Source organism: Lontra canadensis, unplaced genomic scaffold (genome assembly GCF_010015895.1).
Source record: "Lontra canadensis isolate GAN:19392208 unplaced genomic scaffold, GSC_riverotter_1.0 scaffold21, whole genome shotgun sequence".
In the NCBI taxonomy this organism is placed as follows: Eukaryota; Metazoa; Chordata; class Mammalia; order Carnivora; family Mustelidae; genus Lontra; species Lontra canadensis.
Genome location: NW_022631015.1, coordinates 12,421,579 through 12,446,190, shown reverse-complemented (window position 1 = coordinate 12,446,190; position 24,612 = coordinate 12,421,579). Strand labels below are relative to the sequence as shown.

At 45.5% G+C, this 24,612-nt stretch overlaps 1 protein-coding gene across 7 annotated transcripts in view; it reads right to left on the bottom strand.

The window, feature by feature from the left end:
- Positions 1-24,612, bottom strand: part of PHACTR1 (phosphatase and actin regulator 1) — a 558,358-nt gene that overhangs the window by 229,079 nt on the left and 304,667 nt on the right. The window contains exon 1 of one of the 7 annotated variants that reach the window (XM_032861578.1): positions 21,754-22,018. The exons of the other annotated variants lie outside the window; for them this stretch is intronic. Within the exon in view, the coding sequence (XP_032717469.1) occupies positions 21,754-22,003 (250 nt within the window). The 5' untranslated portion in view covers positions 22,004-22,018. Of the gene's footprint in view, positions 1-21,753; positions 22,019-24,612 lie in introns of those variants that run through there. 7 annotated transcript variants of the gene reach the window in all.

The following is a 24,612-nucleotide window of genomic DNA, read 5'->3' as shown; positions in this document are numbered from 1 at the left end:
CAGTAAACAGGTACACAGACTCCTCTCGTGCACTTCAAGACGCCAGCCCTTCCCAGTCCCATATAAGGTAACACCTTACTAAACCCATCAACGGTCATGCAACACAGGAAAGCCACCAAAAATCTTTACTTTAGCAGCAGAATGGGAAACAGAGGAGTGCAAAAAATTGTATTGCTCTGCCTTTTATTACAGTTTTAAGTGAAATTTTCTTCAGTTAAACTACTGGTGGACTTAGCATCACTCTTAGGATATATAAGGACACTCAACTTTGTTAACCAGCATGAAGCGCATCCACTATTTGTCTAAGCAAAATTCATCAAGACGAAAAGTGAGAGGGGACACAATAAACATATTCAGACGTTCGGGCCCAAACAAGACAAACACTGCATAGGGAATGCCACACCTTGTTTTCAAATTTATGAAAATCAACCCTGGTGGGGGTGGGGGGAGCTTGAGGGAGGCTTTCCAAGTTGGGTCAGCGGGGGAGGCGGTCTGAAATCAGGACATCCTACCAAATGCCACACGCATGTTTCCATAGGATAAATTATCGTTGCTTGGAAATGTTGGAATAGGGGATCTCGAGGCACCACTGAATCTGCAGTCTACACCAGCGGTTCTCAACCAGGGGAAGACGTTCCGCAGAATCTGGAGATATTTTTGGTTGTCACACTGGGGTATGATATGGTGGGGGTTGCTCCTGGCATTCGGCGGGGACAGATCAGGATGCTACACGTATACCAACACAGAACTTCTCATAATGAAGAACTAGCTGGCTCAGAACGTCAGTAGTGCCAAGGCTGAGAAACCCTGTTCTCTAAACCTTGACACACAGGTCTTGAAAGAAGTCAGGCCCGGTTGGGGAAGTTCTGCTTCCGCCTCTTGTATATATTCCCGTACAAGCATCGGACCAGCACAATGACTGCTCTTAACGAGCGTTCCCCAGAAGCAGAACACAGTCTGTTCTTCATGACCGACAGCTGTTTTGCATGTGTGACTTATCCTGTTTCAGCTAGAATATAAACAGATCATTTTGAAAAGCAAATGCCTTGACTGGTTTTAAAGTTCCTAGTTTATGAGCAATGAATTCCACTTTAGGAAATCACTGATGAACACAGCCAAGCCATTAATTGACTGCAAATGTTAAAGCAAAACAAAACAAAACAAAAAACCCCACTAACTCATGTAGTTTTAGCTCTAAATGCTAAAAAAAATCTCTCCATCAGAATTCCTATTCAATGGAAATTTCACGAGATTTCTAAGTCGTTAGTGACTTTCTTATAGTCTTCATTTTACCAACCTATGTTTTTCAACTTCTTCCTTATGCTCTTGGCTATCACATACTTGGTACTGCATCCCAAGCCCTGTGTGAATTACTGTAGGTGAATTTTATACTAATTGTAGGAATTCAGTTATTTTCCTTATCCTTCTTCAAACTCAAGAAGTGTAAAGGCAGAAAAGGTGTCTGATAATAAAACATTTGATGTGTGATTTCATTGGATGAAAAGCAAGAAGGAAAAAGGCAAGAGGGGTTATGTACTACTTATAACAACACCAATAGCCACCACTTTTGTGTGCTTGCTGGATGCTAGGGTGAGGTCAGCGCCAAATGCTTTAGGTCCTCTCCTGTAATCCCACTGCAGCCCTGGGTGTGGATACTGTGAGAGTCACCATTTTATAGATGAAGACACTGAGGCTCACTCTGATGAAGGCCACAGTTAGCAAGGGGCTGGCCTACGTGGCCTGTTCTGTTGCACTTAAGAATTCAACATCAGGGTTTGGCAAAGGATGACCCCTTGGTTCAAATATGGCTGGCTCCCTGTCTTTGTAAATAAAATCTTACTGGAACGCTGCCATGGTTTTTCATTTATATATGGCCTATGGCTCCTTTTGAGCTACAACAGAATTGATTAGCTGCAACAGAGACCATATGGTGAGAGCCTAAAATGTTTACTATCCGGCCCTTTACAGAGAAGGTCTGCCAACGCCTGTCCAAACTCTTCGATAGGAAGTAACATCAACTTGACCTTGTGCTCCATACATTTGGGCCTTGAAGTCCTTTGCCCTCAAGAAACCTGGCTAGGAAGCTTCATTTCCTTCCAACATAACTCCCTGCTTCTGTGTTTGTAGTGTTTTTAGCCATGCGAAGGCCTAATGACTCTTCTCTTCTTCCATAAAGAGTTTCCCTGAATGACTGTAATGTTTCGCAAGGGAAACTTACTAAATATGATTCCCTCACAGTCTGCAATCATTAAAAAAGCAAAAGCAAAACAAGTATTGATTTTCTGCTGGGAACAAGCTATGTGCCAGGAATACAAAAACAAATAAAACCTCATCTTGCCCTCAAAGAGCTCACAATCGAGCAGGGGAAACTGAGGTACATACGCAGCAGAATGGCTTTCTGTGAACCATATACTCAGGGGCTAGGATACCAGAGGAGAATCTTTCCCCAAGTCACCCAAGGGCTCAAAGAGAAGACACCTGAAAAGGTCTCCACCCTGTTGAACGGAGTAATAGAATTATGGGTCGTCTCCTCAGTTAGTGGAATTATTATTCGTAGACACAGAATGGCAGAGCTGAAAGGATTTACAAGCTCAGCTCCTTCATTCCATAGATGAGAAATGCAAGAGGTGTGTAAGTGTGCCCAGCAACAATTGGAAAGAAAGTGGTCAGAAGTGCCCAGCAGCTGAGCGTTAATAACGTGTTTGGGAGGCTGCACAGCTTGGTACTTAAGGGCATGACGCTGAAGGCCGATTTGGGGCAAGTTATTGTACCTCCCTGAGCCTTGATCTCCAGAGGCCACTAGAATAAGCAAGTTCATGTACGTCAAGTCCAGAGGAGCTGTACGTGGCTCCTAGGAGTGTCAAATGAAGGTGCAATTCTGAAAATCAAAAATGAGGAATGGAAATGAACTAAAATTCAACTTCTTTGGGTGAGCCCGGATTCTACCACACTCTGCTACCTCCCTGTTACACCGAGGCCCTTCCCCGGTGGGGAGGAGAGGCTTTTGTCTTAGACCCAGTGAAGAATAACCTTTTGGTCATTTCTTCAGCCTTTATTTCCTGTTGTCTAGAAACCTCTCTGACTCCCCCTTCGGCCCCAATCCTACCGTCACCTCCCCTGGCCAAGCAAGGATCATCCCTGGTCTTGCCCAGCCCCGAAGACCCCAGCCCACCGGCGACCAGCTCCCCCGTGCCTGCTGTGGGCCATGCCAGAGGAACCAGGGCGCCCTCTCCATCATACTGATCCCCTGCTGAGGAATCTGGCCCTGTTGTAGGTACCACATACCTTTAAGTCTAGACACTTTGGGCTGTAATGGAATATCCTTCAGCCTTACCAGATGTTACTTCTAACCACAGAGACTTGATTTCAGATCCTAACACCGGCACATATCTTTGGTGTGACCCAGCATGCTGCTTAATCCCTGGGTCTCAGTCTCCTTTTCTGTCAAGATGAGATAAATACCACTCCTCTTTTGGGAAAACGAAGTAAACAATTCCCATCGCTGGCACAGGGCTTGGCGTGCAGCAAATGAATAAGATGTCATTGTTAACATCCGAACATCAGTATACTTAGTCTTCCCCCCGACCCTTTGTTCGAGGCCATGTGACTCGTCCTACCCAGGACATCTTCCTTCCTGACTCCTGCCAGTCCAAATGACCCCTTCACACAAAGTCTTCTCCTGGGCTGGAGTCCACATTGCTCTCTTGCTTTGGTGAGATCACTCATGGTTGGCACTACCCACCTTGCTTCTTAATCCGTGGTTCCTAACCCCAAGGGTGATCCCTGCTACACCCCCCCCCACCTCCGGGGGGAGGCGGGGAGGGCGCGACATTTGGCAATGTCTGGAGACATTTTTCGGTTGTTGTACCTGGGAGGTAGCTGTAATAATTGTGGTTTTTATATTTTTTGTATTTTATGATGCTCTGACATCTATCTAGGCTCTAAGAGAGAGCACCCCTCCAAGGGCTGGATATTTCCTAGAGATTGTAATTAACTTGCCCGCTGCCATGTCACTCATATGCAAACCAACCAATCCAAAGCTTATACGCCAAACACCTCCTTTATCTAATTCTCATGCACCAAGTTAATATTTGCTCTGTCCTAAATCATGCCAGGGCTGGGTACCTGATCACCAGAGACCAGCTCTGAGCCAATCAACGCGATTCAGACTGTCCAACCCTACACTTGCTCAACCTTGCCCATCCTTTTTTTTTTTTTTTAATAAGATTTTATTTGAGAGAGAACAAGTGAGAGAAAGAGAGGGAGAGTGAGAAAGCATGCACGGAGGGGCAGAGGGAGAGGGAGAACAGGCTCCCTGTTGAGAAGGATCCATCCTAGGATCCTAGGATCGAGATCATGACCCGAGCTGAAGACAGAAGCTTAACCACCAGGCACCCCTCAACCTTGCCCATCCTGACTTGCACACTCCTTCCCTGTAAAAAAAACACTATAAAGGCTCTGAACTAGGCTCTCCCTTGGTCTTTCTGCCTCAGGACAAATCCCAGTACAGGCATGCATGTGTGCCAACCTCTTACATGTTGTAAGAAATAAACTTCTCATTCAAAGGCAGTTATCTCCAGGTCTGTCCCATTACAATACCTGATTAAATAAAATCTCAGGTATATTTTTAAGGCTGTTGACATTTCATGGGTAGAGACCAGGGATATTCCTGAATATGCTATAAGGCACAGAATCGTCCACCCCCAACAAAGAATCATGCAGCCCAGAATGTCAACAGTCCTGCAGCTGAGTAACATGGACCTAAAATATTCTGCACATGGAGACCACAAGTTTCTGAAAGTCTCAGCCCTGCCGTAGGGCTCTAGAGCCTGACTTGGGAACCTGATTCCTGGTAAATGATGCACAGGTACAATCAGTAGAACAGTTAAATTTGCCTTCAGAGCTCTTTCAGCCAGAAAAAAATCACCGAATCAGTATGTTCGGCAAACATATTTCTTTTTGGTCACTATGTCAAAGTTAGTGCTAACAGCTTCTGGTGGAAGGAAATATTCATGAACGAACCTCACTGCTCTGTTGGATTCCAAATGTCTCAAAGTAGGAAACATGTTCAACCAATCTGGTCTTTTCTACAGGAGGATTCTGAAATAGCACATTAATTTTCCTCTGGGGCATTCATCCCTTGTGATGCTCTCCCCATCCCCAGAAACAAATAACACTGCTCATTTGGGTAAATCTGGATCAATGAGTATATACACATCATTCGTGAACCTTCCCCACGCGCATGGGCATACCACAGGCTCAGAGATTAAAACAAGCTACTTAACTTTACTTTAGCCCCATTTTCCAAATTAGTTTGATCTTGAAATTTTTCACATACCGTCTATTACCATCCTAAAGAGCAAGTGTTACGCGGAACACATTCTGGAAAACAGCTCATTAAAGTTGACAAACATCTCAACATTGAACTGTAGAACTTGAATTATAAAGTTTCTCACACTGTAATCAGAGCCGCTTTGGGACACGAAATAGCAGAGAAGCATGACACAGCCCCCCTTAACTTTAAGCCTTTGGCAGGAAGGGGAGTGCTCTCTGTTGGTCTCCGCTTGAATGGCACAGACCGCAGAATCGGGGCCGAATGTATTTCCAAATGGCACGGAAGAATTCGTCTTTTCTGCCTTATTACCTTGCGCTGATTATAACAGTCCAGACCTCAACCTATTTAGACGCCAGGCAAAAAATTGCTTTCCCACAAAGCAGTAAGGCAAATGAATTCAAACTTGAGTTTGGAGAAGAACCCAACAGATTAGGGCCCTGACCACCCATAAGGAAACAAAGGAAGGGAGCAAATCAAGACCAAAGGTGCAGGTTCAGAGTCCCCCAAATTTACCACCTACTTCCAGACCGCTCCCTCGTCTACCCCAACAGCTTGTATCTCCAAGTCACAGACCTAGTCATTCATTTTTAAAACTGTGTTTTCTATGGCTAAAGCAGAGGACTAGGAGTTCTGAAGAGGATCTGTACTTCCCAGAGGACCTCAGCCCACCCACCCTTGCAGGAGAATGTGCAGCCTTTGTCTTTTGAGCAGGAGGACCGGCCACGGGCACGGTACTCGGTCTCTCGATCAGCCTTCGGGAGACTGCTCTCCCATGTGACCTGCACAGGCTGAGAAGGGCTCAGCTGAGGCTGTGAGTGACCCCCTCCCCCTGGCTTCCCACCCCCAGCCTCCGAGGGGGCCACTCGCAGCCAGAAGCAGTGTAGCAGCAACAATGCTGCCATCTGTCCACCTCGCTCGGGGGACCCCTCCGCTCATTCACCTTGCAATAAAACAGCGGTCATCCAGTCATATACCCTGTTGGGTCCTCTGTTCTTCTGCCCACCGTCACCAACGAACAGAGAGGAGAGGACGAAGAGAAAAGAGAAACGCCATCTCCTTCCTCCCTTCCGGATGTGCAAGGCAAGCCTGCACTGTGGGTATAAAACACAACACAGCCCTGTGTTTATTTTTGAAAATGGTCCAGATGCCTCCTGGATGTCCTCAAGACCCTCTGCCATCCTCCCATCCATCACCCCCTTTCGCAAGAAGGAAAAGAGAGGTCGGGCCCGAGTGACTTGTCAGAGGCCAGTTTCTGCTGAGGCTGTTGGAACAGGGACGCAGGAGCTGATTCCCAGAGGGTGCTCTGTTTTCCTAACCCTCCCCTTGAGGCTGCTAATTCCTTCTCTCTGGTAAACACTGCCAGGAATCGCACGCTTAGGATTTTGCAATAAAAATAAGCCGTGTCTGCTTTCCAAAATCATGGTGGAAATCCTCCCAGTGAAATCCTACTGTAATTTAGGCTAGGAGGTTTTTCAAAGTAAATTTGTGCCATTTCACTCGCGGTGAATTATGGACTTTGAGCTAAGAACACACACTGACCCATCTGTCACACTTACGGCTAAAATGCTAAATGCCATTCTGGTTTGGTCTTCAACACTTGTTCACAAATCCAGTGGTCAGTTTCAGGACCATCAACAAAGTAAGGACAGGAGCAAAAGGGATTGTCCACCAGACCCTAGCTCATTTTAAGCAGCTTTTTAAAAAGAGGTGATTATTAATGTTGGTGTGAGATTAAACCTTCCTACCAAAATGATTTGAATCTAAAAATGTTATATTCCTACTCATTTATATAGGATGTAATTCTTCAGCCAATTTGTACATTTTCCCAAAGCTAACTTGACCTTAAGGTATACATCTGTAGCACGCTCACACTCTCTCACACACACGCGTGTGCACATGTACACACACACACTCCCCTCATAACCTATTTGGTTATACCTTATTTATATCACAGATGCTGTAGTAGAGGTTTCATCATCTCCACCAAATTAAAAGTTAGGGTGTAATCCCTTGTTAGGACATGATATTTATACTCTAGAAACACAGTCATCACTGAAATCCATTGTATCTCATCTAAGTGTAATGCAGAGACAACACTTTAACTGTGGTTCTAAAAATCTCTCGAATTCTAGGGCACAATGGGAGGGCAGAGAGAGCAGCCCTCCTTTCATCTGTCTTATATATGGGGGTCTTCCAAGATACTTGTAAGTTTTCTTCCAAAGAATCTCTTTTCATTGTTTTGTTTTTTGTTTTTTTTTTTCATTTCTTGAATAGAGATATTCCTTTTTGTATATGTTTGCCTCTTCTGCCTTCCAGAAAAACTTGAAAAGTTGGGGCACCTGGGTGACTCAGTGGGTTAAAGCCCCTGCCTTCAGCTCAGGTCATGATCCCAGGGTCCTGGGATCAAGCCCCCCATCAGGCTCTTTGCTCAGCAGGGAGTCTGCTTCCTCCTCTCTGTCTGCCTCTCTGCCTACTTGTGATCTCTGTCAAATAAATAAATAAAATCTTATTAAAAAAAACCTTGAAAAGTTAACACTTTTCAAGTCCAAAAACACTTTTGCGGTCCAAAAATTACTAATTTCACCAGGTATTCCAAGCTATTTCGACGGTCCTAGCACAAGAAATCTATATACACATCATGATTCAATCTCAAAGATCCCGGACAAGGATGGGAGGGGTCTAGTAGCTCTTTCTTTCTTCCTTTCTTGTTAAAGATCTACTTATTTGAGGGGCCCCTGGGTGGCTCAGTGGGTTAAGGCCTCTGCCTTCAGCTCAGGGCATGGTCCTGGGGTCGAGCCCCTAATCGGGCTCTCTGCTCAGCGGGGAGCCTGCTTCCTCCTCTCTCTCTGCCTGCTTCTCTGCCTACTTGTGATCTCTGTCAAACAAAATCTTATAAATAAAAAATTTTAAAAAAAAGATTTACTTGTTCGAGAGAGAGAGAGAGAGCATGCTAGCGAATCTGTGAGAGCAGGAAGAACCTTCAAGCAGACTCCCCACTGAGTGTAGGGCCGTGATCTTGGGGGTACCTGACACCATGACCTGAGCTGCAACCAAGAGTCAGACACTTAATTTCTATTTGCACTGCAAAGGGCTCTTCCAGCTGCAAATATTAAGATCTCTTCTTTTGTATTCAGTTTTACTTTGGGTTGTGGTGTTCTGACCACAGGCTGCTTAATAGTGCATGAATAATTCATACCACGGCTGGTAGGAAACTGCACCATACCATTAATTCTGGATGTGACAACATGAGGGCTCTGGGCGAGCCAAAAGGTTCACTGTGTGTTCTTTTGGGGGATGAGTTCCCGGCTGTGGCATGTTTGACTTTTTTAGTGGGCTGGCAAAGAAAGTTACAAATTAGTGAGTTACTGAAATTTGCAGAGGGCTATTCTTGAATGGGTAGCCGATCTGTGATGGTTCCCGGTCACTGAGATCAGTTTCATTATACGCAAGTAGCTCAGTTTATCAGACAGGTGCCAATTTCCAAATGTATAGATAAATGTTCTGTATGGTGTCTGCCGCTCATGTCAGACAAACACTCATAAACAGACTCTAACTCTCTCAAGAAATAACCAAATTTGGTATGTGTCCAGCCTGTCGGAGACGGATGGTCGCTAACTGTGTGGCAGATTTCATCCCTCCCTTCGTGCCAGCCCTTACTGAGAACACCTTCAGAATCTGGGGGCCTCACTACAGTGCAGCTGTCAATAATTCAAACCAACCTGTAACATAGTCTGGTGGGCTGATCTTTCCTTCTGCAGTTTTATTTCCCATTACCCAAAGAATGAAATCAGGCTTTGCTTTTCCCTTTTCTTGCTTGCTCCTCTGTCCCTCTGCTCATAAACTTGGAGCACGGGCTATGGTTTTGAAGAGGTTGCATCAAAAGGAGCTGCTGCACTTGAAATAACACAAGAACAGAGGTAAGGTGGGGGGGAGGGGGAAAAAGGGGAGAACAGAATGTGACACCCCTAAAAATGAAAATGAAAGAATGGGAACTCCCCTCCCCTCCAAGAACCACGGCTGAGGCTACAGCTTGTTTAGAAGATAATTATTTGATTTTATAATTACTTTTGTGGGTTGCAAAATAATTACTGTGGAGGCAAATCTCCATGTGCCAAAAGAGCAGAGGCGATTATTCTAAAGTTCACGCTGAAACAATAACAGAGAGTCAAGATGGTGAGCTCTTAGGTGGGGATTTGAAATCCATTCCCTTTGTAAAATGTGGCAGCCTGAAGCCCACATAAAGGTCAGGGTGGGTGTAAGGAGCAGAGATAATCCACAAGCCCAATTTCCACAAGCTGTTCCTTTTTAGGTGGATTTCCACTTTAAATGTGTCCCTCTGGACACCCTAGGATATCAAGTAGCCCTTGATAAAGACCAGAACTGCAGCTTAGGAGAGCACTGTGGACAGGAGAGGGTCCCCTGGATCCTAACTAAGATATGGTGCTGAGATGGTTAGGATGAGCAACTTCTCATCACAGGAACTCTGATGTAGTCAGGGGTTGGCAAACTTTTCCTGATAAGGGTCAGAGAGTAAATATTTGAGGCTTTACTGGTCTCTTTCAAGTACTCAGCTCTGCAGCTGCCGCTTTGGTCTGTACACAAATGACTGTGCATGGCTGTGTGCCAATAAAACTTTATTTATACACACCGACATTTGAGTTTCACCGGAGTGTCTATGTCACTAAATATTAGTCTTCCTTTGATTCTAGTCAGCCTTTTGAAATCGTAAAAACAAACAAACAAAAAACACCTCTCAACCCACACAAACAGGCAGAAGGCTCATGAGCCGAAGCTTACCAACATTTGATGGAGCCCGGTTTCGGGCACCTCAGCAACATCTTCAGGGAGGACAAGTAAATTCATTTTACAAGCGGAAGAAAGGGAGGATGAAGGCGACCCAAGTCCCCAATACTTCCTAATGCTAACCAAACACTCTCTGAGACATAATCTCCTCTTGCCCTTTTTAATGAATTAACACTTTGCTATGGGTGTTGGTTTTAGCCCAGATTTTCCTGAAGAGTCCTTTTCACATTAAATCAATCACTTTACAAAGCTGAATTTCGCCGGAAGCTGGATTTCGCTGACCAGACTACCCAGTCTCCTCTCAGAGGTTCACATCTCAGAAGCAGCCAACATGGCTGCCAAGGTGGCTCCAGAGGGAGAGGCAGGGGACAGCGGCCTTGGCTCGTGACATGCCGGAAGCCACGAGCACTCCAGTTCTCAGCTCCCTCTTCTCTAACTCGGTCACAATAGTCATTCCAACCCCCAAAAGCTATTGAGATCACAAGGAAATAACATGCTAATTACAAAGTGTAAGAGAAATATATTTATGTAAGGTGTCCAGGCTTTCTGAAAAAAACCTTATCAGCTTCCTTCAATGGGCTGCATTCACTCTCTTCTTGACCACCAACCCGGAACCTTTTCACTTTTTAAAAAATCCTCTCGGGAGGTTATACTAAAAAACACAGGTAACAAGTATTAGAAAGGATGTAGAGAAATGGGACCCTCATATGGTCATTGCTGGTGGAAAGGTCCAAGGGTGCAGCCATTTTGGAAAAGAGTCTGACGGTTCCTCAGATGGTGAAACAATATTACTCTGTGATCCAGGAATTCTAGGAATTCTACTCCCAGGTACACACTCCAGAGAAATGAGAATTACGTCTACACTAAAACTTGTACGTGAATGCTCACAGCAGTATTATTCATAATAGCCACAAAGTAGAGACCTAATTGTCCATCAACTACGTAATGGATAAGCAAAATGTGTCGCATCCACACCGTGATTTAGCAAGGAAGTACTGACACAGACTCCGCAGCAGAGAAGGTCCTTGAACCTATGAAGCTAAGTGAATGACAATGGGCACCCGGTCCCATGTTGTTATGATTCCACTGACAAGAAATGCACAGACTAGGAAAGTCTACGGAAACAAAAAGTCTATCGGTTGTCTAGGGTTAGTAGAGGATAGGAGGATTGCAGTGCTAGGCTTGAAGATGGGGGGGCGGGGTTTCTTTTTTGGGTAATGAGAATGTTCTGACATTCCTTCTGGTGATGGATGTAGAACTCAGTGAATATACTAACACCCACTGAATTATATACTTTAAATGGATGAATTATATGGTGTGTGGATTACATCTCAGTAAAGCCACTGAGACTTTTCCATTAAAATAGAAATGACATTTTGCATAGAAATAGAAAAAAAAAAAATCCTCAGATTTGTATGGGACCACAAAAGATACCAAATAGCCAAAGCATTCTTTTTTTAAAAACAACATATGTTTATTTATTTGACAGACAGAAATCTCAAGTAGGCAGAGAGGCAGGCAGAGAAAGAGAGAGAGGAGGAAGCAGGTTCCCCATCAAGCAGAAAGCCCAATGCGGGGCTCATTCCCAGGACCCTGAAATCATGACCCAAGCCGAAGGCAGAGGCTTTAACCCACTGAGCCACCCAGGTGCCCCTAGCCAAAGCATTCTTAAGAAAAGGCATGAGGCGGGGCACCTAAGTGGCTCAGTCAGTTAAGCGACTGACTCTTGATTTCAGCTCAGGTCATGATCTCAGGGTCTTGGGATCAAGCCCTGTGTCGGGCTCCATGCTCTGTGGGGAGTCTGTTTGAGGATTCTCACTTTCCCTTTGCCCCTCTCCCCACTCCCACTCTCTCTAAAACAAATAAATCTTTAAAAAAAAAAAAAAGGCAGGAGGCATCACACTTCTTGGTTTCAAACTATATTACCAAGCTATAGTTATCAAAACAGTGTGGTACTGGCACAAAAGCAGGAACAGATGGAACAGAATAGTGATCCCCCCCCCAAAAAAAGCATGCATGTATGGTTAATTAATTAGGACAAGGGAGCCAAGAATATACAACAGAAGAAATGATCATCTTTTCAAGAAATGGTGTTGGGAAACCTCGACAGACACATACAAAAGGATGAAACTCCCATAGTCTTATACCTCACACAAAAAATCAACTCAAAATGCATTAAAGACTTGAATGGAAGTCCTAAATCCAGAAAACTCCCAGAAGAAAAGATAGGAAATAAGTTCCTTGATATGGATCTTGGTGGTGATTTTATTGGATTTGTTACCAAAAACAAAACAAAACAAAACAAAAACAGGAAAAAAAACCTACTAGGACTATATCAAACTAAAAAAAAAAAAAAAAAGCTTCTGCACAGCAATGGAAGCCACCAGCAAAATGAAAAAGGCAATCTTTAAAAATATTATCATTATTCCAATGAGGGGTTAATATCCAAAATATGTAACAATTCATACAACTCAATGGCAAAAAAGTAAATAATCCAACTCAAAAATGGGCAAAGCGTATGAATAGACAGTTTTCTAAGAAAGACTCCAAATTGCCAAGTCACATGAAAAGGTGCTCATCATCACTCATCAAGACAACGCAAACCAAAACAATGAACGATCGCCTCACACCTGTTAAAATGGCTATTATCTTAACCAAACAAGTAAGTAACACGTGTTGGCGAGGGTCTGGAGAAAGGCGACCCTTGTGTACTATTGGTGGGAATTTACAGTGACACAGTTATTACAGGAAAAAAAACAGTATGGAGGTTCCTCAATAAATTAAAAATAGAATTACCATGTGATCCATCTTCTGGGTATATTTCCACAGGAAAGAGAGTATTGAAGAGATATTTGCACACCCACGTTCAATGCAGCATGATCCATGACACCCATGAGATGGAAACAACCTAATCAATGAATGAATGGTTCAAGATATGGTATATACATGCTGGAACACTATTCCGCCAAAAGAAAGGATACCCTGCCATTTGCAGCAACATAGATGCTATCTTGAGAGCAGTCTGCTAAGTGAACTACAGCAGGCAAAGACAGACTAATTCTGCATGGTCTCACTTCTAGGTAGCAATGTGTTTTTAAAAAAGGAAAATTGTGGGGCGCCTGGGTGGCTCCGTAGGTTAAGTGTCTGCCTTCAGCTCAGGTCATGACCCCATGATCCTGGGATCGAGCCCCACTTGCGGATCCCTGCTCAGTGGGAAGCCTGCTTCTCCCTCTCCCTTCTGCCCCTCCCCTTGCTTGCCCACTCTCTCCCTCTCTTTCCCTCTAATGAATAAATAAGATCTTTAATTTTTAAAAAACATTTAAAAAGTGAAATTGATAGACACAGACTAGAAGAGTGGTACGCAGGGACTGGGGGTGGAAGGAGGAGCACAGGGAGAGGTTGGTAAAAGGGTATGAACTCTTCATCCAGAAGATAACTAAGGTCTGAGGAGCTAATATAAAACATGATGACCACAGGCGACAGCACCATGTTGTAGCACTGAAATTTACTAAGGAGAGTAGAACTTAATGTTCTCACAGAAAAAAAAAAATGTAAATACAGAGGGTGACGATATGCTAACAGGATGGACTCTTTTCATCAATGTATATCAAATCATCACAACATGCACTTTAAGGAGCTTACAATTGTTTTGTCAATAATGGTTTGAAATTAAAAAAAAAAAGTAAATATAAAAATAATTTTAAGGGGCACCTGGGTGGCTCAGTAGGTTAAGTGCTGACTCTAGATTTTGGCTCAGGTCATGATCTCGGGGTCATGGGATCGAGCCCTAAGTCAGGCTCTGTGTTGGGCATGGAGCTTTCTTAGGATTCTCTCTCCCTCTCCTTCTGCCCCACTGCTCCCCTTTCTGCCTCTCTCTGTCAAAAAGTAAATAAATAAAAGGAAAAATAAAAATTTTTAAGTTGTTAAAATCTTCCAAGGCCTCGTGCATCCTATGATAGCACCTGTCCCAGCTGCTTGGCACGATAGGCAAGACCCTTCCTGATGGACATCTCCCCATTTCTCCAGGCTCCAGTCTCCATGCCCATGCATGTTCCACTCTCGTCATATCAAACTACTATCCCTGCAGTCACTTTTATATTAATCAAATAGACAAAAATTAATGAATTTACATGTATATTCTTAGATTGAACTCTTTTAACTGCCTAGTATCTGTGCACTGTTCTAGGTACTAGAACTAGAGCAGTGAAAAGCAGAGACAAGATAGACCCTTGCCCTAAGCAGTTTACAACTGACGCCCTCTCCTTGGGCCCCTTGACTGGCTTCTGTCTCTGCTCTTGGTCCTGCCAGAGACACACCTTCCCTCAGGCATCTCTGCCAGACCCGCACTGTTCACCCACCGCCGCTGAGCTCCCGTACCATCTCCTCCCATCTGACCTCGCTGGCTTTCACTCTCAAGATGGGGTCCCCAACTGCGTGCCCATAGCACCCTTCGCCGGTACCACCCCACAGCAACATCCCTTGCTAGACTGCAGGTTCTGCCCAGAGCAGAAACTCATTCTTTATTTTGCAGGTCAAGTTCACTGCCGCCGTCCACACTTGTTATGTGAATACACGAATTACCGTGTTCTAGCTTTCCTCTGGCCTCAGATGGAGAAACGGTAGGACTACAAACCCTGCCATGTGGTCTGCCGCTAGCATTCTGGCTGAGTAGGCTCGACTACTCATGTCCTTGTTTCCAATCCAACCACCAGATTCTGGTTTAGCTCCATGTTCCCTTACCCAGAACTTTGCGGTTTCTGCCTCTCTGGCCTTTTCTCCCCTATGGACCTTCTGGTTGACGGGAAGCTCATCCCTTCTCCTCCCCCAGGTCCTTGGACTGCAACAATGATTTCATCACAAAGCCTAGTTGGCACAGAGCTTGGAGACACCAGAAGCAACTCCTAACCAGCTCACTTAGCTCATCGCTCCCCTCCTTTCAGACAGGGCTTAAAACTCTAAACACCCTGGGTGGCTCAGTCTGGTGAAGTGATGGACTCATCGTTTTGGCTCGGGTCAGGATTTCGGGGTCATGAGATCCAGCCCTATGCTGGGCTCCACGATGAGTGAGGAGCCTGCTGAAGATTCTCTCCCTCTCTGTCTCTCTACCCATCCCCTGCTGGTGCAAACTCCCTCATTCTCCCTTAACAAGACTGAAACCTCTATACACCTCCGGAAGCCCTAGAAGTTTTTACCATTCATATGAATTAGCAAACTGCAGAAATGAATGTTTGGGGCATAATAATAAGCAAGTCTTGAGCCCTCCCCCCACCAATACGGTTTTATGTATATATCTTCTCCATTAATCCTTTTTATCTCCTTAGACACATGGGTATATCTCAAGCTATAGATTTTACAAGTATTTTTAGCCTCTCCTCTCCCAAATGAAGTATTTGTAGATGTCATCTGTAAAGCATAAGATATTAAAATGGAAGGGGAAATTATTAGTGAAATCACATAGAAGTTCAAAGCTTTGCTAAAAATAAGACCAGTGGACTTGGAATTGCTGGTGTTCCTGGGGTTTTATAGGAGTTGGTAACAGAATCACAGAATCTTGGTCTTTTGACACTCAGGCTGCTTAAGGTTTTGAAATACGCCTAGACTGCCGGCAGCACCGTCACAAAACCCTCCCACGTGTGCTTCAGTCCAATACAGGAGAGGGGCAATGTGGCTGATAAATTTAGAGGGGCTTAGGGCCCTTTTCTTGCTACTTTTGTGTAGGTTTACAATTTTCCATAAAGACGGTTTTACAAAGGAAACTCGTTCACACCGCCTCTGCTTAAAATCCCGTGTGCAGGGGTGCCCGGCGGCTCAGTTGGTAAAGCGACGGACTCTTGTCCAACTCTTGGTTTTGGCTCAGGTCATGTCCTCAGGGTCGTGGGATCGAGCCCTCCATCGGGCTCCATGTTCAGCAGGGAGTCTGCTTGTGATTCCCTTGCCCAAACCCTCTGCCCCTCCCTTTGCTTGCATGCACTCTAAATCAATGGATGAATGAATGAATGAATGAATGAACAAATAAAATCTTTAAAACAAACAAGCGAACAAGAAAGCCCTGTGCAGCCTCCAGGATCACAAGATGGGATCCGAACTCCACCAGTTGTACGAGGATTTTCCTGACTTCTCTCGTGCCCAAGGTGGGACTGACCACACTCTCCTTTCTGCCTCTAAAACAATACCTTTCTCTCTCAAATACTTTTAAAACTTCTGCACTCGCACTTATCTACCCAAATCCCGGTACTCCTTTATACGGTATTTGAGGGCAAAGACCATAAAGTCTTTCTGATTTTTACATTCCTGATACTTAACTTGGCACATATAAAATGCTTCAAAAACATATTGCTGGAAGAAAAATGAATTGCCTTGACAGAGGTTTCCCAGAGAAGTCATGTCATTTTCTGCCCCTCTGACATTTCACAAATTCTACCTGCTGAACTTCTCCCCTTTCCCAAACAAGCTGTGCTCTCCTAATGGCTTCATTCTTTTGTGTATGGTTTTTCCCTGACCGAAAGGACTCCTCTGTGCTGTCCTATTTCAAATACATCACCTCCTCTAGGAAGCCCTCCTGCTTTACTCACATAGTTCACGGCTTCCTCGGATAATCCGACAGTTTACTTGCTGCTGCTTTCACTAAAGTCCAGGCTCTTCAAAGGTAACAACTGGCTGTGGTACCTGTTGATATCCACCCCTCAGCCGAGGGGGCCCTCACCTCTCCTATGGCTTGAGCAAGCACAATTCCTCTGGGGGTGACCCACAACTCCTACACTCTGCTATGGTCAGAGCATTTCCTAGCCTCTCCTGATCTTAAAGAAGCACTTTTCAGCCTCTATCCCTTGCTTCAGGCCAAGTCCTCCTGAGCTGTCCCTTTGAGTGTCCACCGGGCCCCGCCCATAGAAGTCTCCAGCTACCACTTCTCTCAGCTCTTGGCCTTCCTCCCGGAGAACCAAATGGATCTCCTCTTGCTCTTTTTTTTTTTTTTTTTTTTTTTTTGATAACTCAATGGACCAAAAAAATGCTTAGTCATTATAAATTTAGATCCACACACGAGTCCTTTACCTAGACCTGCTGGTTGTGATCGTGGAAGCTTTAAAACAACAAAATACTTTTGACCTGTGCAATGCTGAAGGGGCTCTTCCCTGGTCTCGCTTTTACTTGCCTTATTAGAAATACGGGTTTTAGGGGTGCCTGGGTGGCTCAGTCGGTGAAGCATCTGCCTTTGGTTCAGGTCATGATTGTGGGATCATGGGACAGAGTCCCACATACGGCTCCTAGCTCAGCGGGGAGCCTACTTCTCCCTCTCCCTCTCTCTCAAATAAATAAGATCTTTTTAAAAATGTAGGGGTTTGGGCGCCTGGGTGGCTCAGTGGGTTAAGCCTCTGCCTTCAGCTCAGGTCATGATCCCAGAGTCCTGGGATCGAGTCCCACATCGGGCTCTCTGCTCGGCAGGGAGCCTGTTTCCTCCTCTCTCTCTCTGCCTGCCTCTCTGCCTACTTGTGATCTCTCTTGTTCTGCCAAATAAAATCTTTTTTTTTTTTTTTAAAGTATGGGTTTTAACTGTTAAATATAGAGTAGAAATGAGTGCTTTTATTTTGGACCCAACCCAAGGAGAAGTCCAAGCAGCACAGGAGAGCAGGAGGAAAAACCCAAGACAAAATTGGACTCGGTAGTTAATGATACAAATGATAGTAATCACAGCTAGTATTTCTTGAGCACCTTCTCAATGTTTGTGCCAATTATCTCATTTAATCCACACAGTTCCCCACAGAAGTAAATATTGTGATCTCCTATAGTCACCCAGCAAGTGGAGCAGCCAGGATCCTGTCCCAGACTGGATGGAAACTGCTTTCTTCACAAAGGAACAGGGTCTTGTTAAGAGCTCTGACACCAAGTGGTGCTTAGGTCATGGAGAACTGCTCGCCTAACCATGACACATCTCCATTTTCTCATCTGCAAGATGAGGGATTTGACCCACAGGAACCCAAAAGGCATGCTCTTCCAAAAGGCTGGCTTGCTGAATGAACCCTATAGTCATTAATAGGAAGTACAAGGACAAATTGTTGTCACTCTAAGAGTTTGCACTGAAATTCATGAGAAACCATGGCATTTGTAATCCTAAAATGAAACTTGGAAATGTGTCTAGTGAGTCCATGGATTTGTGAATTTCTGTATGAATATTTGAATAGAAATCATATTTGCTAAAATGAAGGCAACCTTGACATATTGATTAATCACACATGAAAGGCGTTGAGTAGCAGCTGTAATCAATAGGTTTTATTTCTAAGTCTATCATTTGATTACTTGTAAAATATGCCACAAGACAGGCTTCAAAATATTTCTAAACGGTTTTAAAATGTTAAAAGTTCTTATTTCTATTAAAGTTACTTGAAATTACATCTTACTAATGATTAATGTTATAATTCCTATGATAATCCCTCACTAATAGACTTAAAAGGAACTCAAAGGAGAATAGAAAATGCGTAAAATTATATCCAGAAATACTGCCTTCTAGACTAGATTCCTCCCTGAAGTTGATTTTTTAACTATTTGTAAATTAAACCCGATTCTTGTATTGACTTCCAATGGAAGTCCTATGATGATTTCGCCATGTTTCTTGTAGCTTTACAATGTACATTACTTCTTACCCACCTGGCTAAAAGTTCTTCTCTCTGGTCCTACCAATTCCAGCTTCTCTGTCAAGTAGATAAGGCAGATGAAAAAAATTTAAGTGTACTCAGGAATTCTTCAATTCCAATTCTATATCCTAATAAACCTGGCCTATTAAGACTGCACCTGTAATATAACACATGCAGATCACTGTCCCTAATTTTCTATATTCAGTGTAGGTGACACTTTAACAATTTGATGACATAGTGGAAAGCACAGTGATTTTAAAGATAGCCAAGGGTCTGAATTTTTGTTCTACCCTGTCCTTGCTCTGTGTACTTGGCCTTTAACACCTACTTGCTATAGAAACTTTGTTTCCCGATTTGAACATGGTTTCAGGGAAGTAACCAAACAGCAAAAATAAAAGAAACAAATCTTTGACCATTAATGGTGAACTGCATTCTACAACTTTTTTAAAAAGAGGATTGCTTAAAATAAGGTCAGAAAAGCATCTTTAATATTAGCTAATGGATACCAGGAACTTTTTTTTTTTTTTAACTCTTAAGTAAAATGCAAATTGCTAAAATGTAATTTCACCTTTAATATATGTTCAACTAGCCAGGAATATTTTTTTTCTTTTAAGGTGTATTCTATATGAGCCCAATATTTTTTTTATAGGTTGCCTCTACCACTGCATGTTATTAAAATTTGCTTTTAAATCTGTTTAAAATAACTGCCATCTTTATATATAAAGAAATGGAGAATGTCCGTGAGCAAGGCCTCTATAAAATTCTGCCTGTGTCAACTTTCAAGAGAAGGCTTTCCGGCTGGACCAGAATTTTCCTTGGTTGCCACTAAATGGCCTCCTCAGTACGGAGAGACAGACACACGGATGGTGCCAAACCCAATGCAAGAAACCTTCTCCTCCGTGGAGCCCTACCAGATCTGCTTGTGTGACTACAGTCTTTACTGCACATTTCCTTCCTAAGAGCTGGGTCTCCTGGAAAACAGAAAAGAGTAGTCGAATTGGAAATAGCGACTAGAGAACGCATCTAACAGAACACTCACTCCTAACAAACCATCAGGCAAGGTTAATCTTTGCAGAAGTGAAATTTGAACTTCCTTGCCTTTGACGGTCGGCGGTACAGCTCTGGGCTCTGGCCTTGCAAGGAGAAGGGTTCAGCTGCTGACCTCATTCTAGTTCACTGACTCAAGGGAGTGCACCACACACAAGGAAGGCAGGATGAGCGGAGTCCGAGGTCTCCCCTATACCAGTATCCTCTGAATTAAATACTTTAGTCACATGTGAACATCCATGCGTGGCTCCTTAAGACATTCCAGAGCGTGGGGGACTGGAGAGATGATGCAGCTTACCAGCAGAGAGCTACGCTGGTGGGGAAAATCTATGCTTGCATGCCCCCCACGACTGTGTACACCAACACATTTACCAGTGACCGTGTGCATAAGCACACATCCTTGAGAGCAGACACAGACCTTTCCCTATGGTAGCAGCGTTTAGAGCTTCTAATTTAAATAAACTCCCAAGGCTGTGCAAGCAGCCCACGTGGGCAGCAATACAGTCAACAGAGTGATTCATTTAATAAGTATTTTAGCCCACATCTCATGCTCCATTACATTCCGTGGTAGAAGTCTGGCTTTGCCTCACCCCATTCATCTATGTATATTGCAGGAGTGTCATCAGTTTATTCAGTAACCAAAGGACCAAACACATGTCCCTAAGTGTGTGCTTCCCATCAAAGGGTGTCCTCCCCGTCTGGGAACCAAAGCAGCACTAGGGTGCTCTACTATAGCTCTGATGTTTCTTCTGGATGCCTAGTATCATCCCCCATAAGTTCTCTTACAGTTTAATCAAAGAAAAGTATAATCACACTGGCAGGACTCTAATTTCAATAAGACCTGCATCAAGGCACCCTCATTTCACTACTGTGCCCTTCAGATGCCCACAGCAAACAGACCAATCCTAGTTAATATCAATTTTTCCAAAGGGAAGAAGCCAAACCTTCCTGGTTGCTGGGAAAATATTCCTGCCCAAGCAGGTGGGAGGGTCAGCCAGGCCATGAGCTTCTGGCTGGCTAGGAGCTAATGCTTGCTCTGCCAAATCTGCCGCCTAAAACTTTTCTGCTACCTTCACTGGCCCTCGGGAGCCGGCTCCGAGAGCTGCTTCCGAACCGGGCGGGAGGCTCCAGCGAAATACACAGGAGCGCCCACATCTGCAGAGGCTTAAGCCTGGTCCACGCCGAGCTGTCCCTTGTTCTTGGCTCCTTCAGACCAGAGTCGCTGACAGCCTGGCACCCTTTTACCACCCCGCTTCAGATCCAATGTGTGTTATGGGGGACGGGGGCGGGTGGATAGCTCCTGGGCTCACACACGCACCGGCTCACCTGGAAGAAGCCACTGCAAGCCCCTCCCCCACCTCCCACATTTTGGCCATTAGGCATCATTCCAAGAGGGGCTGGCAGCTGCGCTCCAAAAATCACAGCCATGTTTTACTCTAACCAGAAATCATTCAACAACTCCACAAGTCTCCATGGCGCTGGGCGCTGTGACCGTGGCCAAACCACCTCTCCAAAGTGAACCCATCGGAACCCCACATCTGTCACACAGCCCAGCAAAGCCTATCGTAACGCGAGGACCGGAGGGAGCATAGCCAAGAAGCCCAGAAAGCTAAGAAAGCAGGTGTAACCACCTTTTTAAAGCTAATATTGCGACCCCTGACAACCCTCCTTCCCCCAAACCCCACCTTCCCGGGAGAAAATCCCAGAGCTGGCCATTTAACTGTTTCAAACCCTTCATTTGAGGGAGCAAATACATCAGTGGTATATGCTCGGATGCGGTCCGGGTTTGGTTCTGGGCGGCACTCCGCAAAGTGCCGGCCGGGCGGATGTCCCCGCAGTTCTCCAGGCGGAGACGCTGGCGGCGCCCCCAAACTGGGGACCAGCCGCGCCACCTCCACGCCTCCCGCGCTCCCCGCCGCCCCGACGCGCCCCGGCACTCACCGTCCCGGGCGTCCTCCCCCCGACTGCAGTTGCTGCAAATGTGTTTGATCTCCTTGCCTAGTTGACAATGGATCACAAAGGACACGTTGTTGTTGTTGGGGGCGGGCTCCTTCAGGGGCTTCATCTTCAGCAAATAAAAAGCTTTCTTTTTGGGTCTCTGGGCGCTCGCTGCTGGCACCGCGCCCTCCCTGCAGCGCGGCGACCGGAGCGCAAACCTCCCCAGCTCCGCGGCGCGCGTGGGCTCTGCCATCCGGCCCCCGGGCGCCCCGGGCCGGGCGCCGCTGGGGCCCCCGCGCGCTGCCACCCGCGCCCCGCCGCCGGGGCCAGCATGCCCCCGCCCGGCCCCGCACCCGCGTCTCTATGGCATCGCGACAGCCGCGGGGCGGGTCAGGGGAAGGCGCGGAAGGGGTCTTGACCTCGCCGCCCTCGCGGCCCTCGCGAATCCGATCCCCGCGGTCGGAGGGCTTCTGGGTGGCACTCCTCGGTCGCACCTGAGCCGCGGCGCGCCCACCCCTCCCGCGGCCTCACGTGCACTGTCTCCCCCGGCAGCCCCACCCTCCGTAAATCTCAGCAGGGGCGATTTGCGCCTGCTGGGTTTTGCAGCTACCTTCACTCCCTCTGGAGCTTCGGGGCAGAACGCCAGCCTCCCCCTCCCCCTTTTCTTCAAGCCTCGCGGTGCCAAATGAAAGCAAGATGGGCCACACCGAAGGCAGCTGCGCTCGAACCCTCGGGCGTGCAAGCGCCTCTCTCGCGGGCTAGAACAAATTACCGTTCTCCGGTGGGTCCAGCCCACAGCCCTTGACTTTTCACTGGAGCCGGCAACCTGTTAGGGCATAATTGATCTTTTCACCCTCCATAAAAATTCCCCAGCCTGAAGGGGGCCTTCCACCAGTGTTGTTAAAACTTAAGAGTAACAAGGAGGGACCCCTGGGTTGCTCAGTTGGTTAGGTGCCTGCCTTCGGTTCAGGTGGTGGTCCCAGGGTCCTGAGATCGAGTCCCACATGGGGCTCCCTGCTCAGCCTGCTTCTCCCTCTGCCTGCTGCTCCCCCTGCTTGTGCGCGCGCTCTCTCTCTCTCTCTCTCTCTCTCTGATAAATAAATAAATAAAATCTTAAAAAAAAAAAAAAGAGTAACAAGGAACAGAAAAGACTGCTTTTAGCAATCTTCAGAAAAAACAACTTGCAACTCCCAGACCCTGGCTAATTTGGCTGAAGGTTCCTCAGCTGTCTTAGCACGGTGAATAAGGTTCAGCCAGGCGAATGACATCTATCGAGCTTTCCAAAGACAAAACAGTGCCTTAAATAAGGCAGACCCATGGCAATAACAGCTACAAGTTGAGCCTTTTTTGTTGTGCACTTAAAAAAATAAATTACACTCTATTACAGTAATCTGGACTCAGATATTGCGAATCCTACATCACCGTTCAGAGAACTAAGGCTTGGAGAAGCCTCAAATCACAACCACCCTGGGTGCTTATTTTAAAAACAGAGATCTGGGGGGCCCTAACACTGGGATTCTGGTTTTGCAGGAAGCGTAGGGCCAGGAATCTGTAGCTTTAACAAGCTTCCCCCAGGTGATCTTGATGCAAAGCATAAATGGTCAAACAGGTGCTTACAGCCTGGGGTGTCTAACACCAAGCCTCTTTCTCCTCACCACACTTCAATTCCTTGTGAGCCACAACTTTGCCTTTTTTTTTTTTTTTTTTTTTTTTTGCAGCCCACTGAAATAGAGTCAGTTAACTGATGCACTATCACCACTAGTTGTTTCTAGAAACTTCCCCCAAATTAATTTCATAACACCCCACGACTGATACTTCCACGAAGGGCAAGTCACTGCTAGTCTCTCCTCCAACTGGGCCAACTCTACATGTACGGTTCCGCTCACAGGTGAAAGGGCCAACAGTCCACTGGGGATATTAAATTAATGTATAATAATAAGCTTCTGGTCACTGCCATTCTGCCACTCCATATTGGATACCACTTCTCACTGGCAAAATGTTCTGCTCAAATCACATTGTTTCTTCTCTGTGGCGTAGTTAGGGACGTTGAGTGTCCAGCATCATACCCTGCTCTAGGGGTAGATGACAAAGACTGAAATTCACGTGGAATTCACTTGTTGGAGTTGTGCTCTCTTTAATTACACTCTCCCAGTGTCCACTGGGGCATTCAGGGACCCCTCCCTTTTCAACCAGATTACCAGCCAAACCAGCCACAGGTAAATCTCGTTGTATCTTCCCATGGTGAATTCATGTCACTCGGTCCCTGGCTAATTATAAGCTTTATCTGAGAGATGGCAGAGTCCCCATTTATAATGCTGGTGGAGTCTATGATGGAAAATACTGCCTTGTGTTATAAGCAAACATTTGTTATTCTCTTTTTCAAATCCTAAGATCCCTCCCCCAACTGTATCACTTATTAAGTATCTCCTGAAAAACAAAACAAAACAGAACACACATCTCAGGGCTCCTGGGGAGGGCTCAGTTGGTTAAGCTCCTGCCTTTGGCTCAGGTTGTGATCTCAGAGCCCCACCTGGGGCTCCCTGCTTAGTGGGAAGTTTGCTTTTCCCTCTTCCTCTGAACCCGACTCATGCGCACGCGCTCTCTCAAATAAGTAAGATCTTCAAAAAAAAATCTGCACACATCTCTTCTTAAATGACTTTTTAAAATTGCATGCCTTTCCCTGCCATACTGTGTGCCTCACAGGTCAGAACAAGAGACCCCCATAATCCCCAAACGGTCCTATTAAAACAACTAAGCCCACTGCAATCTTTTATGCACTCACTGAATACTAAACCAGACCTATAGGCTCTGGGGGGGTCTGTATTTTAATTGGCCAAGTGGCATAGCACAGAGAACAAGGAC